The sequence below is a fragment of the Ischnura elegans genome, chromosome 8 (assembly GCF_921293095.1).
Source record: "Ischnura elegans chromosome 8, ioIscEleg1.1, whole genome shotgun sequence".
In the NCBI taxonomy this organism is placed as follows: Eukaryota; Metazoa; Arthropoda; class Insecta; order Odonata; family Coenagrionidae; genus Ischnura; species Ischnura elegans.
In genome coordinates, this window is record NC_060253.1 from 77,001,435 (window position 1) to 77,017,912 (window position 16,478).

The following is a 16,478-nucleotide window of genomic DNA, read 5'->3' on the forward strand; positions in this document are numbered from 1 at the left end:
ATGAAAAAATAATGCTACCTTATTGGTGATTGAGTTAACAACATTTCTCTCTTTGCTCTAGCATACAGATGGATTGAAGCCATAATAATGGTGAGAGAAAAGAGAGAATTCATGGGAAAAGAGGATGTTTTCCACTAGAAGGTGGAATTAATTTTAAAAAAATAAATCCTGAAATATAAATTAGCACTATGCATTTGAGGAAACTGATAGTTTAACATTTATCCTGAATACATATTGCCATTATTTATCAAATCAAATGATTTATTTGTTCATGTGAAATTATATTTTTCATCATTATGACTTTCTTTAGATTTGATCACTGTGATAAACATTCATGACATTTGATGGCCTCAGTGGTGGCAGGGTAAAGTCATCGCCTGCCAAGCAAGAGGTCCCTGATTTGAGTCCCTCCTGGGTGGGTTTCCCCTATCCAGGGCATAGTTGTTTGCATACGTTTAATTGTTAAATATTCCAATATAAAATGGCCAATATGAGCTAGATTCGGTGGTTTAGGAATAAAAAAATGATTAATTTCAAAATTGTGAGAAAAAATATTTTTTCACTGATAGAAATATTCCCATATGTGTTTTATTCCATTCAAAATTCTGTGTCATGAAATAACTGCTTTGGTTAGTTCAAATCATTCATCATTGCTGTGGACTGAGTTGCAAGCAATGGGGCAGCAGATGTATGCATACAAATGTATTATCCTGAGCAACAAGCAACCCACCATACATGTAGCTTGCTAGTTTTTCTCATGTATGTATGTTTAGACTTTGAGGAAATTTTTTAATCAAGGCATGCTCAAAATTGCCTGAAAATACTTGCAAAGGGCAGGAAAATAAAAAAATGTGGAATACACCCCATGATTTTTGGTAATCAGCCAATAAGAAAGAGTATGACGTGAACTACCTGTGCGACAAATCTCATGACTGGTACAAATCGTGTATGGAAAAAGAAAATCAAATCTGGGGTAAGATACCAGTAAATCTAAAAAGCTACATAAAACCTATACTCTAGCCCATGATCAAAGCTTTTCCGACTTGTGTAAGTGTAAGTCTTCTTTCCATGATACAGCTCAAACTGCACACAATTTCCAGACTGTAGGTCTAAAGATTTCCCCATGAAATATGGAATACAATGGCTTCCCCTTCTAAACTGCTTGCATAATTTTTTACCAAAGTATTTTATCACAGAATCATTAATGGATGTGCAGCTCCCAAGCCAAGTGATTTAAAATGAGTGAGGATTTACATACAGGTGGCTCAACTATAATTGCGTGCTAATTACTTAGATCGATGTTCAACTTATGAAAAACAAGATAATGATAAAAAATTTCATCAAACTAACTCCATCTCATAGTGTTGCTCACCAGTGAAATATTTTTAGAGCCTCCCTGATATTCTGAAACCCATTACAAACCAACATATCATGGGTATACATACATGTATTACATAAAAATTAATTCGGATTAGTTAGGTCATACATTTTACATAAGGTTGAACAAAGTTTTCCTAAGTCTCAATTCCTTGAGTGAAAGCGTAAGATAAAAAAATAAAGGAAACAGAGAGAAATTGAAGCTTGTCTTAAAATTTATCAAGCACACGAGTGTATTTCACACATTATCCCAAGTGGACAAGAACGACCATATAATAAGTACCAATAGCTTTTGAAATACATAAGATGTATGCATTATTCTAATTACGTACAATAAAAGAACACTTTTCAATCTACAGTTAGTAAACTGCAAGCTCAAATTCAAATATAAGCAGGACCTAGTATGTTACGTCTTGATATGTCCATACAGAAAATAGCTCCTTTAGTTCATGGTTCACCATGCTAAATTGACTTATTTGAACTGTTCTGACATAAGTTAATAAGTTATATTTTAGTAAGATTTTATGCACTTTGGAAGAGAAACCTCAAAAACTGAGAAATATTCCTGAGGTCATTTTCGACTGCTTGAAAAAATAGGCATCCTGGTCATTTTAGACTGCTAAGACTTTAATGGATTAGGCACTGCAAGAATGAATTCATTGGGCTTAGGACTCAAACCATAAACCTATAAATTTCTAGTCCAATGCTCAAACATATATTCTATCCGGCATCATTAGTTACTGTAAGATTTTTTTCTTGTGGCATTAATGTGAATATTATTGCAGAAATTACAGCTATGGAGTTAGTTATAAATAATCAATATAGCCTCCCATAATCACAGATGCTAAACCTCTAATCAGATATATGTACATAAAAAAATCGTTATTTATGCACATTGAGCATATCACGAGACAAGGATCAGAGAATTTGCAAAGTCAGTATAGGGGCAATGCATATGGTTTACAAAAATAACAAACTAATATGACATTAATTCAACAGTAATTAGAGCAATAAGCTTTGCTATTCCAGCTGAGTTACTCACCAATCTCTCTCTCTTTTTCAGAGTCAACTCCAATCTTCGCAGGAATCTGAAATAATAGAAAAAAAATTCAGTGGCAACAAAATATTTTGCTTAATAATATGTTACATTTGTGAAAAATAGAGTACACTTATACTGAATTTAAAGATGGTACAAATTTTGACCATCAACAATTCATGGCAGATGTGTGGTCCATGTGAAAAATTCATACTTTCTGCAGAATTTATTCAAGAGGTTTGGTTTTAATCTGGTATCATTCACTGCAGAAAAACAAATGAAGTTAATATGTAATTTAGTGTGGTTAGAAGTTAAAAATAAAAATAGAACATGCCTACCTTATCTGATGACCAATGGTTTTCATTCGGCATATTTTTCTTGTTTGTGGCAGCAAATCTTGGCCATCAAGAGGTAACATTAACGCTTCATGCAGCCCTAACTTCTCTGACCCATAGATCCACTTGGCCTCTTTCCCAATTATCTAGATAACAAAATTAGAAAAACATTCGATAAATCATTCCATAGTTATGCTATCAAAGTAATGCTGTCCTCCGAAGCACATTAAAAAATTTGAATACGATAATTGTTTATACAGAGTGCCTGCTCCTTTTCCAGGCCTCAACATTACCAAAGAATTAAAAAAATATAACCTCAATGGGTCCTATATGATTGTTCAGCAACAAAGATCATTATTCATTTCATACACCGAAGCTATATTTCTTGCCATTGTATTCTGAAAATTGAAATGAGAAATCTCCAATGAATGGCAGTCGCCAGACTTGGCTGTAGTGTCTTGTATGATGTGTGACTTTGCTGAAAAGGTACAAAAACTGTTGGTGAACATGCTACCAAGAGGCAAAATGAGAATCGTAAAAATAACTTGCTTAATTTCATGTAAGGATGGATGCTTAATTACTAGTCAGTGGAGAAGTAAGAACATTAATGATGCAGATAATAGAAATAGTACTTTCAACTTGATGTCCAGAGTTTAAAAAAGCTATACATCTTCTGATTACTTGCACTCTGGATATATATATTGTGTAAGGATAAGCAAGTAGCACTTTTTGTTCTTGAGTTGAGTTGAAAACTACTCCTGAGAATCGAGCCAAGTCAAGTTGAGTCTAGTATGATAATTTCTGGTCCAGGCAATACAACAATGAATGCTTCAATATATTCTCATTTTTTCAATCCCATCATGAATTTTCTATTCTAAATGCATAGATTGGTGTAAAAAGGAAAACATAACAAGAAAGGGCGTACCCAGGATCAAAACTAGAGGGAGGGCAAGCCATTGTTGTTCAAGTTGTAGGTAAGATTTAAGCATGGAAAAGGTGAATGAAATCAACATTTCAAGGAAACTGTAACAGCTCTTTAATAGTTTTTAAAAATTATTTGCTTGAAAAAATATTATTTTCCTTAAAGACATTTGCGATTTTTGCTATCAGGGGGGGGGAGTCGTTTTAACTCTGTGAGATGCCGCTAGGAGCATTACAGCGCTGTACTGCACGTCAAAGTCGCCTCCAACTGTTCGTTGGTATCGGATACTTCAGTAAACGTTGGTATCGAATACTTCAGTAATCGGCAAATTTGCTATCCGGCCTGCAGGGTGATTCGAAACTTGGAATGTGGCCCTCATGGCCTAGTCAATTGGAGACCCCTGGTCTATCCTATAGCTTACAAGCCACTTCCTCACACTCACTTGCACTTTCTCTTCAATAAAAGATGATGTGTAAGTGAAAGTTTTGGAGCTAAAAATATAAATGAGAATTACCTATGAACTATTAATACAACTTTCTGAAAATAAAATTAATATTTGACAAGCAGTAACATAAGGTTTGCCACCATGTCTTGCTATGCCTGTAGTTTGTCACAGATGAAAAGGGTAGTAGTTTTGTTAATTTATAATCATTACATATAGCATGAATGTACACATTGACCTGAAACCATTTCAGGGTGAAATTGGCAATCACTATGTTTTCAGAACTGATAGCAATAGGTGCAATTTAAATGAATACAGTACATACTAGAAGGGAAAAAAATAACATGTATCTGCTATATTGATAGGGGTGGCCACTTTTGGCTGGTACATGTTACAATTTGCTCCTAGAATAAAAAAGTGGCAAAATCAAAGCATTCTACACAATGAGAATAAATGATAGATACATATAAAATTGATGGAGCTACTGAGCTAATAGCTTATACATTTTGAGAAGTAATCATTAATCCAAGAGTAGTAAGCTAAAAAATCAATGCATAAATGACAGGTATAACTAGCAATTAATACCCTAATTGTATGGTGAATTTCTCCTCAGGCAAGAGTATCTAAAAGGGAAGCAAAAGATATTTTTTCGTAAATTAGAACATATAATTTTCACTAACAGCAGCTGTACTGAACAAATGAGCATTTAATTGCACAAGCTTCTCTACATTAGACAAACATGACATGTTCACTCACATGGCATTATAATAATTGCTGATTTTGATGAGATGATGTAGCATTGATGAAGAACCTATGATTGATGAATATGCGATGATGCAAAGAACTATGAAATTTAACTTAAATATTTTTCTAAATGAAATGAGGTTGTATTAACATATTTCTCTCAAAGGATAGCTCAAGAAATTTTTTTGGACCTGTGGGTAGAATGATTAATACAGAAAAATGGTCAATAAGGGCACAATAATATATTTCAAATACGTATATCATGAAGGTCATTAAAAAAGTTCTTGACCTGAAAAAAGGAAATATGTAGATTGTTGAGAATTCTCTGCCATTGTCACCTTTTACAAAATTCTCACTGTGCATTTTGTGACTACCATGAAAATAATAAATCTGAGGTTTCATTCCAAGCAATACCTTTAGTTCTTGAACTTGAATGTGGCTAAAATCTTTCTCTTATACCCATGGGAAAAGAACAAAGTGAAAAACGTGAGTGAACAGTGGCGTAGCAAGAGGGGAGGTCCGGGCCCAGTGAGAAATGGGTGGTGGAATCCACGTGGAACCCACAGGGAGAATTAACGTGGATACCACGTGTTTTTGGTCGTGGAATCAACGTGGAATCCACGTGGAAATTTGGTGGAAAAATTAAAACAGCAGTAGGTGCTGTCCTAAAACCATTAAAACATCAACCACTCTACATCTAAACCTTCTATATATGTGTCTACGATTTTTCATGTGCTCTCATGGCTGCCTTTCCACGAATTATATAAAAATAGAATGTGCGATACATTTTCACATAACTAGCGTGGTTTCAGGATGATAAATGATGCAATGTCACCAGAGAGTTAAGTTCCACAAATTAGAAATTCTGTTTAACATTTTATGATAATCACCACAAATCCACTTGAAATTAACGTGGATTCCACGTGGGTCCAACCACTCAATATCCACCACCACCAAATATCCACCACTCAACGTGGATTCCACGTGGGTTCCACGTGGATTCCACCACCCATTTCTCACTGGGGGGGCTCCGGACCCCCCAAAATATAAAAAACATGATTTCTTTCCTTCATAAAAGAAAACAAAATATTGAAAAATCATTATTATACAAAAGATTTCTTTGACTCTGCTTACAGCAATCTAAATCACTCAATTAAAAAATTTCAGGAAATTAGAATGTTTCAATCTGAATCAAGAGACTTAAGCTTGGTCAGGACCAAAATAAGAGTCCTCAGAGAGGTGAAAATATATATAAATTGCATCTGAAGCTCTGCAAATTATTGAGTACTTTACCAAAAATGTAATGGATTTTATTAGGTATAACAAATCTAGATGTCGCAAGGATTATACTACCTATATCAGTTTAATGGTATTGCAATCCTACCAGATCTTTCTCTCTTGCATTGATGAAATATAACCAATGGAAACAAGCAATGTATAACTAATATGTACTTCTAAATGAAGTAAAAACATGAAACATGTAAAAAAGCAATCTTGGCTATGCAAGCATATTGAAATTAATAGGAAGTCATAGGTAATTTTATGATATTCTACGTATTTATATAATGAGATTCAAAACCTGTAACCAGATGACATATACCAAAAGCTGGCCCTCAGCAGTCTCCAACTTCTCTCAAGCATCGCAAGATTTCACGTTTCTGCAACAGGTTTCATGATGCATTTCTGCATGGACGTTGCTTCAAAAGAAATTTATTCGTAGTGGTCAAGGGGAAGATAGTAAGGTTGTATGCACCCAGTTGACAATGATACTAAAAAATGGTCAATGCAACCACAGTTAACAAAAGTCTCAACAACATTTTAACACATCAGAGTATACTTAACCAATTGGCTCAGTACATATTCATAATTTCTACTTCGTCACTTATTTCACTTTTCTTCAGTTGAAGCAAAAGGTTTGAATTAATTTACTGTGCATTAATAATTTTCAGCCTCAGCAAGGAATTTTCAATACTGGTAGAATATAGGGCTTCACTAAAGACAAAAAATGCTTTAAACTTCCATATTATAAATGTAATAAAAAATTAATAAGTTGAGACACCTGGTAATTGGTCTGTTCTTTAATGGGAGGCCTATTTCAGCCTTTAAAGGATTTTGTGTCTCTTTATGTCTTATCCTTCATTCTTGCCCAATTGATAACATACTCTCAGGTATGTATAATCAACTTATGTATAAAATTTTACCGTTTGCAGCAGTGTGCAGAGTTCTATATCGATGGTATCTTCTGTATACATTGGCCATTTGCAGCTAAAATTTATGTTCTATGTATAATGAAGCACACAGAAGGATTAAACAATTAACACATATTTGATTGAGTAAATTTTGAGAAATTCAAAATGTAATTTTGAGCAGACATGGCATTGCAGTTATGACCTTTAGCCGCTTTCGAGGTCTCCAAGTCTCTCGCCCCAACTCTTAGCCATTATCCGTGCAACATTCATTCTACAATTAATATGAAATATTTTGGAATAATTGCAACACATCAGAAAGAATACAGTGGCTATCACTATGTAGCACACAATGATATTCTTTGTCTGATAGGCTATAAGTTCTCAGCATGAGGCATAGTATGATTGACTGAGTCATATGGGTGGGTTGTAAATATGAAGCAAGTAATGTTGTAAGTACATAGTGAGTTGTAATCATGTAAATATTAGTGGTGGAAAATTTGGATAAGTATTCATTGGTATTATTGTTCAATAAATGGATCCATGGTTTGATTGTATGAGCCATGATGAGATGGCATAAGACATCCATTAATCACTAGCAGTGGTGCAGCATAGGGGTTTGGGGGGATATCCCCCCCAGAGCTCAGAGAAATATTTAAGTTTAATCCATTTTAGTTAATTGGAATAGGATAACTTATAGAATTGGGTTAGGATTAATCAAATATCCCTCAGAAAGCCATAAAACTTGCCATTTTGAACCATTAATCTTAAAATTTTTCTGGAGCAGGACCACTGCAAATTCTGCTTACCCTGGCGGGTATGCAATACCCCCACACTCCTAAGTATTATTTGCACCTAAAACCCCCCCTAGCCTTAATTCTTAGCTGCGCCCCTGATCACTCGAACATATTCTTTGCAGGTTTAACATATTTTTGCTGAGGATATTCTGCCACATTGCAGTGTAGGGTAGTAAAATATAGCTGATGCAGCATCTCGGTAGTGTGAAAGAAAATTAAACCAGCTTGTATGATGCTGGGGTATAATTCATTTGCTGGGAAAACACTGTGACCAAATACTACAATGAAAATGGATTTTGAATAATAATACGATCTCAACATACGAAATTAAACATTAAAATAATAGCTAGCAGTATAAATTACATCCTGGAGATATGATTATGGCATGCGCATTCTGCAGGAAAATTATTATTAAAAGTTCTATGATACGCTAAAATAACTACATATATGAAGACAGCTCCAAGTTATTAGTTAGCTTTTTATGCCAAACTAGCAACAATAGCATAGAAGATCACTATGAAAAGAAAAGCATAACATGTAATCAGCAGCTACTGGGAGACTCCTGCAAGTAAAGCAAACTAACAGTCAATGAAGTGATTCCTTACTCAATCAGTACTCCTTGAATCGAGCAACTTTTCATCCATCAGGTATCTTATCCCCACACGAGCACTGGAATCTATAACCAAAAAATTCTCTTTCTCTTAATAGATTTAAATTTTGCTGAAGAGAAAAATCAATTAAACCAGAAACAAAAGTGAAAAAATACCAATGGCACAGTTAAAATAAACTTATTAGGCACAGTTTATAGCCATGCGACTGCGCTACTTTGAGGAACCATTCATTTTTTGTGACTAAAGATATAGAAAGGATTTCGGGGTGCATTCTGGAAAGGTTACTCAAGTTTAATTGAATGTGATGTGATTCTTGAATGATTCATAAGTATGGCAGAGCTACAATTAACAGGCAATATAGCATCATAAAGTGCTTAGATTTGTAGCAGTCATACCCATATGAGGTACTTCTGAACTGGAAATTCAAAGACAGTGAGGATATTTAAAGAATAGGTGATTCTCTGGAAACTTATGTTTCCATTAGGAGATATAACTCCAATAACTTAATTCTCTGGCTGCTGAAACTTTAACTTGAGCATTTTCAGCACCAGAAAGTTAGCAAATTAAATGAATTTATGAATTCTTCAAAAGTCCCCTCATTATCATTGATTTCGCCCATTTAAATCATCATAATGCAGTGCAATTGAATTTAGCCAAAATGATGAGTGTATGACCATTTAGCAAGGTGCATGGATAACCATCACAGGATTTTATGCCTAAATGTGTTCAATTCCTTTCAAGTCATAAATCTGTTATACTAAAAATTACAGGGGTGTAACAAACTTTGGACTCTGAATTGTAACAGAATCCTAGAACTAAAATTAATGGAGTGCTAAAAAAAAAACCATGGGAAAAAGCATTGAACTAGTTTTATTTTGATTAGATTTAGAAGAATTACAGAAAATGACTAGAAAAATGTTCTTCAATTGGTAAGGTATCATAACTGTGAATGAAATGATTAATCAACATACCTATCCAACATTTCCCCTTGTTTCGCAATTTACTTTTTTTAAGAGCTTATGAACAATTGCTGTGGAATAGAGTAGTATCTGTTGCTAGTCTCTGAGAGTCTTTATCATCATCTTCAGTGTAAACATTGCTGAGATAAATCTCTGAGACTAAAGCCTCTGAGGCGTCTCGGAGGCTGAGGCTAGTTTCTGATGAACACAGCTCCAATATGAATATCGAGATTTGGTCACCAGTAGATCAGTAGATACATAGGTGGATCCAGGGGGGGGGGGCACTTGCCCCCGTGCCCTCCCCAGACCCTTAAAAATATGCTAGATTTTTAATGCGATCCCATTATCATTGCATTCGTTTTGTATGATGAGGTATCCTTGTGCCCCCCCAGAACAAAATGCTAGATACGGCCTTGCTTGTGCCCCCTCCAGAAAGAAATCCTGGATCCACATCTGAGTAGATATGTACCTTAAGAGTTCTTTTACATTTATGGTATCATTTAAATGAATAACATATTCAGTTGTAACTGCAAATTAAAGTTTTCAGGTACCGTCATGAACTTCAAATGAAGGTGAGATGTTTTTCTCAATCATTTGTATAGATTTGGACAGTTCTTAGCTGAGTACTTGGCAGACAGTCAATCAATGCCCTATAGAAGCCTATATGCCATGTGAGATAGGATATATAATTAGTCAGTAAAAAACTACTGAATATTTTTATGTGCATTCTCACCTCAGGCGCTGTATCAGCAGTCATGTTGGCATCATCATGTGGGAGAGGCGTTGTTGCGGTTGAAGAGGAAGATGGATTGGAAGAATGAGGAACATTTGGAAGTCCATGGGGAGAAAGAGTGACTTCAAAGCATTTCTTCTGGTCCGTGGCCCCTGGAGATATCCACCCTCGGAGATGCTTATACTTTCTTGGGTGATAGTGGTGCAGTTTCGTGGGTGACTGCAGGTTAGCTGGATAAGGGACTTCAATACTCTTGGTTCCCGCTCTATCAGAAGATGATGAACATTTACTTGAGAGCTGGACATATGAGGTGGAGGTGCTAGGTCTATGAGAAATGTGCAAAGAATTTCAATAATTCATTTAGTGGCAAAACTTATATGTGCAGGCATGTGGTTCATCAGAAAAAAAATCAATCCCAATAAATGCATCATGCATCAACCGGACTAATTACATATTTGTTTTAAATTTTTACAATATAAGTAATTCTATGTCCAAGTGAAATCAGCTTCGTTCATTGTGATCACCTTTGCTAGCTGACTGGTTAACCCTTCAGCTGCAGGAAATGGTCATGTATGTGTGTACAGGTGACTGTTGGAAACATATGAAAGAACATTTGAGCACTTATTCCCATCTCTCTTATTTTTATGGCTCAAACTCTTGCTTTCATGAATGGGACTATTGGTAACACTCCATTCATATCCAAAATAGTCCCTCCCTTGCTTGTTCGGCTGACAAATTCTACTCCCTTAAGGTACCAGCCTGTATTTCCATAATCCTCTCAATGCTCCCTAGAGACTGAATGCAAAAAGTTTTGTGCAAAAATCCATAGAGAAAAAATCATTCGCCTCGACCAGGATTCGAACCCAGATCCCCCAATTTCCGGTCGGGTGCTTTAGCCAGTTAAGCTACCAAGGCATCATTCCTCTCTGTGGAAATTTGAGGACTATACCGGACAAGATGGTATGGACTGCTGAGCATATGATGCCACAAGCAGTCCAAGTCTTGTGCACAGCACCACAGCTGGAGAGCAAAGCCTGAACTTTGGCCACATGGAGGCGGTCGCTCTTAACTAATTTAAGAATACCAAGACTAGCCACGGTGCGCACAATTATGCATTGTGGGTGACTCCCGTAAAAGTTATCACTGTGGCTAGTCCCGGTATACTTTAAACTGCAAAAAGTTTGATGCATAAATAAGATTTAACCAATATGGGTAAAATTCTACTGATTTCCTTGGTAGGTATTTGGAATCAAACCGAACTGAAAATTACCATCGAAATTCGTATTATGTTTCTTTAGTAGATTTTGACCGTGGAAATAATTTCACCAAATTATCCAAAATTCAACTGATCCATTCCATAGTGGATGCATCCTCCCTCCAGATCCTCTGCAAAAGGATCAGGAGGGGAGCACAACAGTCTTTTACCTACTCTGCCCCTCCAGGCAGGAAAAAGGCTCTGGCCTCCTTGGCGGATTTTACCACCCTGAGTGGAACACTTGTGGTCTAGCCATCCAGTGGCACAGCGGATAAAACCCCCCCCCCAGAGCTCCGAGAAATTTTTAAGTTTAATCCATTTTACTTATTTGGATCAGTATTACTTATAGAATAGTGTTAGGATTTATCAAATATCCCTTAGAAAGCCATAAAACTCGCCATTTTGAAACATTATTCTTAAATTTTTTCTGGAAGAGGGCCCCCGCAACTCCTGCTTACCCTGGTGGATATGCAATACCCCCACACCCCTAAGTATTAGTTGCGCCTATAACCCCCCCTAGCCTTAATTCCTAGCAGCACCCCTGTAGCCATCGCAGCTCATCATGTCATCATGAAACTGAATTTCACAAAGAGCACTTCCAGTTGGAATGCTTCTTTAACATGACAAATTAAAACATAGATATTGACCCTTCTAATGCTGCTCACCCTACGAAAACCTACTCCTTGCATGTGGTGAAAGTGCAGAGCCCACAATGGGGAAGAAGAAAAGGTGCATTTGCAGCACATTGCTGTGCAAACATACCAAGAACGTTCACGACAGTGAAATGGTTAAATTGAAATGTTCCATTTATTTCTTGTAATAGATCTCAAAATATTGAAAAAATTCAATATCAGTTAGACCAGGACCATCCTTATTTTTCATCATTGGTTGACTCATAATATAGATGCAATCTATTCACAGATACAATTGATTATGAGCTGAGCATGTGTAGAGAAAAAGATATTGCAGAGTATTTATGTATCTACATGCATCTCATATGTAGTTAGACTGATATTTTTTGTTGTACTATAATTTTCATCTCACTTTATGAGAAAATACTTGATAAAAAATCAAGGACTAACTCTGAAGCGACTCAACGCAAATACTAAAAACTTTACATAGTCATAATGAATAAAATACCAATTGTTAAAATCACCTTTTAGAGTGGATCCCTTCGAGAGAGGATGATGATGATGACGATGAGCAGATTGGAATTGGAGCACGGACTCTCCTCTTTGGGCTGACCTTTCTTTGCATTCCACGATGGGGAACTTCAAGCAAGTTTGACCCCTTGCTAGTACTAGTGATTGAATGTGGCGATTGAAGCCCAAATCCAATAGATAAACCCTTGGATTGAGAAGTGTGGCCTCCCGTTGAGGAATCATCTCCACCTAGGACCTAAATAACACCAATAAGCTATCAGTTATGTCAGTACACTGTTAGTCTTGCAAATAATAAATTAATTGTCTTAGCAGGAGTAATAAACACTTCATAATTTCCCATACAATACTCATTTAACAAAACCAGTTTTGTCACTTATGACATCGGTCTCTAGGGTACAACTATGTTGTTTGTATCCAGAGTTGTACCCTTAATGGTACAATCAGTGTCGAGGCCAGTTGGGTTTCATATACATTGTGTGGAAAATTACTTATATTGTTCATTGTTACTCCCACTAATACAATGATATTCCACAAAGTTGAGCCACTGATGATTGAATTTTTATCACTTTGGGGGTGTCTTTTCTTAAAATGGTTAATTGTTATTTATCCTGGAGAAAAGGAAGAACTATTCAACCCAGCACAAGGGTTTCTATGCATGCTGCTTGTAGACATAAAAAATTACTTGAATATTAAATAAATTGCATGGGGTAGTTATACTTAATTTACTCAGCGATATTATCTCATCAGATATCTCTTCTAAAATATTTCATAAGAAACTGAAACAGAGTGGCTCAGAGGTGGGTCATGCTACCTCGGAGAACAATAAATCAGTCATCCACTGATAAGTCATAGTACCCATACACCAAGTGGCATTACTATGGGGGGTGATGGTATAGATCCTCCCAAAGCCTCGGAGATTAAAAAAAATTATTTAAAACTATTCTCTATTTTTGAAATCTATTAACTGCATCCGTTTAAAGTAAAATTTTTAGTGCCAAAATGATGTAAAATATATTTTCAGACATGTAATTTAAAAAAAATTCAATCATTAAACAAAAATGATGAGTGAAAAATGCCGAATTTCTTACTTCTGAGCTGGGACAATCGTAAAGAGCATCAGAATCTGTGAGCGGCAGTGGTGGTCCCTTCCCGAAGAACAGGGATGAGAAGGGCCTTGGGGATGAGTTATGGCCAAAAGGAGATGAGGAAGGGAGCGAAACCCGATCACTCAGTGGGCTTTCACTCCTTGAGCTCACTGGGCTAAGTTTGGATGTCGACCCAGGTTCAGTTTCTGCTGGTGGTGGAGAAGCACCCCGGACTCCGACTACAATAGATGGAAGCTGAAGAGTCTTCTGCATCGTGGAAGCTGATTTCCCAGTCTCACCTTCAGTACCTGAAGTGATATTCAAAGATAAAATTTCAGAGAAAGAACTTGAACATATTAGTGTCCAGGCAGTAGAAAGGAAAAATATGATGCATAGCAGTAGTGGATACATATAGGAGGTGCATGCCCCCCCCCCCCTAGCGGGGCATCTCGCTTTGCCAAACATTGCAGCACCACAGTTGTAACTTTTTTTAATCATAGGATGGCATTGTTTCATATATGTGTGTCATCAGTTTCAGTTTATTTATAGCTTCAAAGCACTGCAGAAGCATGGAAACTGCAGAAACAACACATTTTTTTCATGGTGAACTTCATCCTTTTGTGTATTTAATTATATATAGCTTCCTTAAACTGTGCAACTTTGTATGTGGCTTTTTTTTATTAAAATGAAAGTAGAGGTAGCTCAAGATATCTTTTGCACCCTCCCCTCGAGTTTTCTCTCTATCAGCCACTCCAATTTGATGCATAGTTGGAAATTTTGAGTCACAGAATAGTGATTTTCTTTTCATTTATAACAAGTACAGAATACATAGGTATTCAAAATATTTTATTAGTGAAAACCTCATGCTTTCTTGAGGTTTACAAAAACTGTGATGAAAAATATGTATCATGACACAATGAGGAGGATATCTTTCAGAGTGCATATCGTGTATTACAGGTGTAAGGAGAGCCACAGTTTGCGCAAGTGATAGTACAGGCATCCCCCGAGTTACGTATGTCTCGACTTACGTAAATCCGTACTTACGTAAGCGATAACCGTATTTCAAATGATTACGTTAATTTTCGAATGCGAGCGCGAAGAAGTAGATATTCGCTCGTACAACCTATGGTAGAAAAAATATCGAATAGTTATAGAGTTTTTTACGTGCTAAAAATAACAAAGTGACCCATTTTTGTCGTTCCTTGAAGGAAATTTCATTCATTTCTGTAGAAAAATCGCTTATAAATCCTAAGTCAGCAATCAACGTGAAAATTTGCAGTTCTAGCGATGGATGTGGTGGCGTATGTGGTTGCGCTCATTTCTTTACGATACAACTTGTTATACAGCAATCTCTGAAGCGCCAACGCAAAGGTTCGACTTACGTAAATTTCGACTTACGCATAGTCTGCCGGAACGCATCTCTTACATAACTCGGGGGATGCCTGTACCACAAATTGCACATTAGAGGACATTTTAGGCCCTGATGGGCTCACAAATTAGTTCATTTTCTTAAGTTAAGTGCTTGAAATAAATACATGGAAAGATTTGATAAGGAAATCACAATTCAACAAATGTAGCTCGAAAGAGGGGAACGAGAATGTAAACACCACAGGCAAGGAAGCTTTCCACTCTTAGTTGAAGATTCATTGAATTACTAGATATAAGCACTAGGTCTAATGTCCAGAAATAAGTTATGTGAAGGACTGAAAAATATGGTATAAGTTTCTAAAATTCAAGGCCTCAGAATCGAGCACTACTCTAGTGCACTGTCCTGAGAAAATCACTGCCAATGGTCACAATGAGACCAAGAGTCAAGACATGTATTTGTAATACTGGCAGTTGCAGTCGTAGAGTAGTACAGCTCAAACCATAGTTTGCAAATAATAAACATGTTCACAAAAAAAAATCAGTTTCATTATAAGAGAATGAGGTGGACACCTTACCTCAAATCCAAGGCATCTGCATTCGATGTATTGAATTACCTAGTGTTTCTGATCTGAGTTGGACACCCTTTTTCCAAATACTATTCCATGTGACTGAGTTGAAACTGTCTAAGTCTCCATTGAAACTCACTTTTGGCTCAGTTTCAACTATATGTCAGCTAATTTCAAGTAATTTTCAATGGAAACTGTGTTGGAAATATTTTTGTTTCACCCTTAGAGGGCAGACTTTATAAGGCTTTTTCAAGGCTATTTAATCACTAGTTTTTTGAAAAATGTAGTTATGCACTAAAACAAGTCATCTAACCAAGCATAAGACACTCAGGAAAGACCTATATCTACTCCTGTGACAATATTATAATGGATGCATACTTACATATTTCAAGAAAAATAATGGAAGTAGCAGAGGACAATGGAATGTTTTGGGTGAAATGGGAGTAGGGCTTGGAGGCTCTTAGAAGAAATAAAGCTTTCACTTTGCAGGATTTTTACCAATCAGTCTATATCCTGAACGATGTTTCTCCCATACCACAGCCACTTCACCCTGGCTCAAGTTGACTCCATTTGTATCTAAAGCATATAGAATATGTGGAAAAATATTCTCCAGAATTATAACGCTAATATTCTAAATAAATTTCTATAGATATTGATAGATCACTCCATCATATCCTAACAGTAACCTCCATTACAAACTATAAAAAGCAGTGAGTGAGAGGATCAATTGGAAATGTCACATACTTGCAAACTAGAAACTTTTTTGGGTTCTGGAACAGTGGCGGCTGGTGGTAATTTATCTAGGGTGTGCATTAGAGCAGATATAGGATGATTTAATTATATTATGTTAATCCTAATCCATGAGCGTCATATTTTGTCGTAATAGAATACATAGCAAG

The 16,478-nt window shown here is 36.2% G+C and overlaps 1 protein-coding gene across 1 annotated transcript in view; it reads right to left on the bottom strand.

The window, feature by feature from the left end:
* Window positions 1-16,478, bottom strand: part of LOC124164442 — a 36,557-nt gene that overhangs the window by 5,551 nt on the left and 14,528 nt on the right. Inside the window, exons 9-13 of the mRNA XM_046541766.1 lie at window positions 13,649-13,953; window positions 12,554-12,795; window positions 10,143-10,467; window positions 2,752-2,894; window positions 2,420-2,465 (exon numbers count right to left, since the gene is read on the bottom strand). Of these exons, the coding sequence (XP_046397722.1) occupies window positions 2,420-2,465; window positions 2,752-2,894; window positions 10,143-10,467; window positions 12,554-12,795; window positions 13,649-13,953 (1,061 nt within the window). The remainder of the gene's footprint in view (window positions 1-2,419; window positions 2,466-2,751; window positions 2,895-10,142; window positions 10,468-12,553; window positions 12,796-13,648; window positions 13,954-16,478) is intronic.